At 57.7% G+C, this 1,594-nt stretch overlaps 1 protein-coding gene and 1 pseudogene across 1 annotated transcript in view; one reads left to right on the top strand and one right to left on the bottom strand.

Moving 5' to 3' along the window:
* Positions 1-336, top strand: part of LOC111823431 — a 1,386-nt pseudogene extending 1,050 nt beyond the window's left edge.
* The window catches only part of CTF1 (cardiotrophin 1), a 5,851-nt gene continuing 4,499 nt past the window's right edge, over positions 243-1,594 (bottom strand). Inside the window, exon 4 of the mRNA XM_023744793.1 lies at positions 243-406. Coding sequence (XP_023600561.1) covers positions 243-406 — 164 coding nt within the window. The remainder of the gene's footprint in view (positions 407-1,594) is intronic.

The following is a 1,594-nucleotide window of genomic DNA, read 5'->3' as shown; positions in this document are numbered from 1 at the left end:
CCCCCCCCGCCCCAAGAGGACACTGTCGGGCTTGTCACCTTTGGGGCCTCAGCCTTCGAGAGGCAATGTCGAGGCTATGTCGTGGCCCGGGAATATGGCCACTGGACAGACCAAGCTGTGAGGGACTTGGCTCTGCTCAGGGGCAAGTACCCTGGATGAGGAGGCGGGACTTCCTGCCAGAGGCCTGGCCTTGCTGCCTGGCTGCCTGGCAGCGGGAGACCCAGCTTGTCTAGCAGACAGGGTTAGTGCGCCATGTCATGGGAATATTTCCTGGGAACCAGCCTCAGCTCCCTGTTGGCTGGGCCTTCCCAGGCCCCATGGCCTTCCTCCCGGATCTGGTGGATCTGGTGGGACTCCACAGCTATCGCCCCATGCATCGCCCTCCGGGGGTGCTGGCGGCCGCTTCCTGGGTGGAGAGAAATGCCTCTTTGAAGAGGCTTCACTTCCCCTCTCCTGGGAACGGACGGTGGCCTCCTTCCTGAGGCCGCCCCTTCCTGGCACGTGGGAAGGTGCAGGGGCTGCCTCAAGTCTCCACCTCGCTTCCTGTGGGGAGACGCGCCGCTGGGGAGCAGACAGGCCTCTTCCTTTTGCTGGAGTGTGGGGAGCCGATAGAGGATTAAGCCTCGGACTGACCTGTTGGCAAAGTCACAAACAAGTCCCAGCTTAGAGGGCACAGTCCTCTTAGCATAATTAGGCTTGACCTTATGACGCTCCCTAGATCTTACCTGGGAAGCTAATGGGCTGAGGGAAGTGCAGCAAGAACAAGAACAAAAACAAGTGAAACTCACAAGAACAGTGTAACTATGGAAACCACTACCTTGTTTACCTCTGACTATGAAATAAAGGCTCAGCTTGCCTCGGGATCTTTCTCTGTGGCCTCAGCCAGGCACAGGAAGATCCACGGAGACTAAAGAGAGCTAGAGAGTTCTGAACGCTGTCTCCGTGTAAAACATTCTTCGCCGCCTCCGTCCACACCTTTGGGCGCCCCTGGCCCGCTGGGGCTGGACCCCGGCACTGGAGCTCATCCTGCCCTGGTCTCCTTTTCTGACTGTGGCCACGGTGACAACTTCCCGTCTTCAGGGCTCCACTTCCTCATCAGTGGAGGGTCCATTCTTAAACGAAGGAGCCGTGTCAGGTTTCCCGCTCGGGCCCTGCAGGTCCTCCTCGGGGCTCCCAGGAACCCCTGCACCGTGTCTGGGCCCAGGCGATACCCAGGATCCTCTTCTCCTCAAGGCATCTCCCCATCCTCACCCACTACATCTACTGGAAACTTTACTGTTCTTTTTGTTTTTTAACATTTTATTTACAAAAAATTAATTTATTCTCAGAAACAAAACTCTTTTAAGGTGTCGATTGTTTCTCTTCACAGACCTGGCTTGGGAGGAAGAGGAGGTGCAAGGACAGGGCGAGGGAAGTGCAGGGGGAGGACATGGAGGGAGGGGGCGGGGGGGGGGTGAGGAGGGGGAGGCAGCAGTGGAACGGCTGGGGGGGGGGGGACAGTGACAAAGTGTTCCTTCCCTGAGTTGAGGCTGAAGCTGCACACATGCTCACGCCGGGGCCGAGAGGAGATAAGAGTGAGGGGAAAAGGAGATGA

This window comes from Myotis lucifugus, unplaced genomic scaffold (assembly GCF_000147115.1).
Source record: "Myotis lucifugus unplaced genomic scaffold, Myoluc2.0 scaffold_486, whole genome shotgun sequence".
NCBI classification, from domain to species: domain Eukaryota; kingdom Metazoa; phylum Chordata; class Mammalia; order Chiroptera; family Vespertilionidae; genus Myotis; species Myotis lucifugus.
The sequence above is the reverse complement of the archived record's forward strand: the minus strand, read 5'-3'. Positions and strand labels throughout refer to the sequence as shown.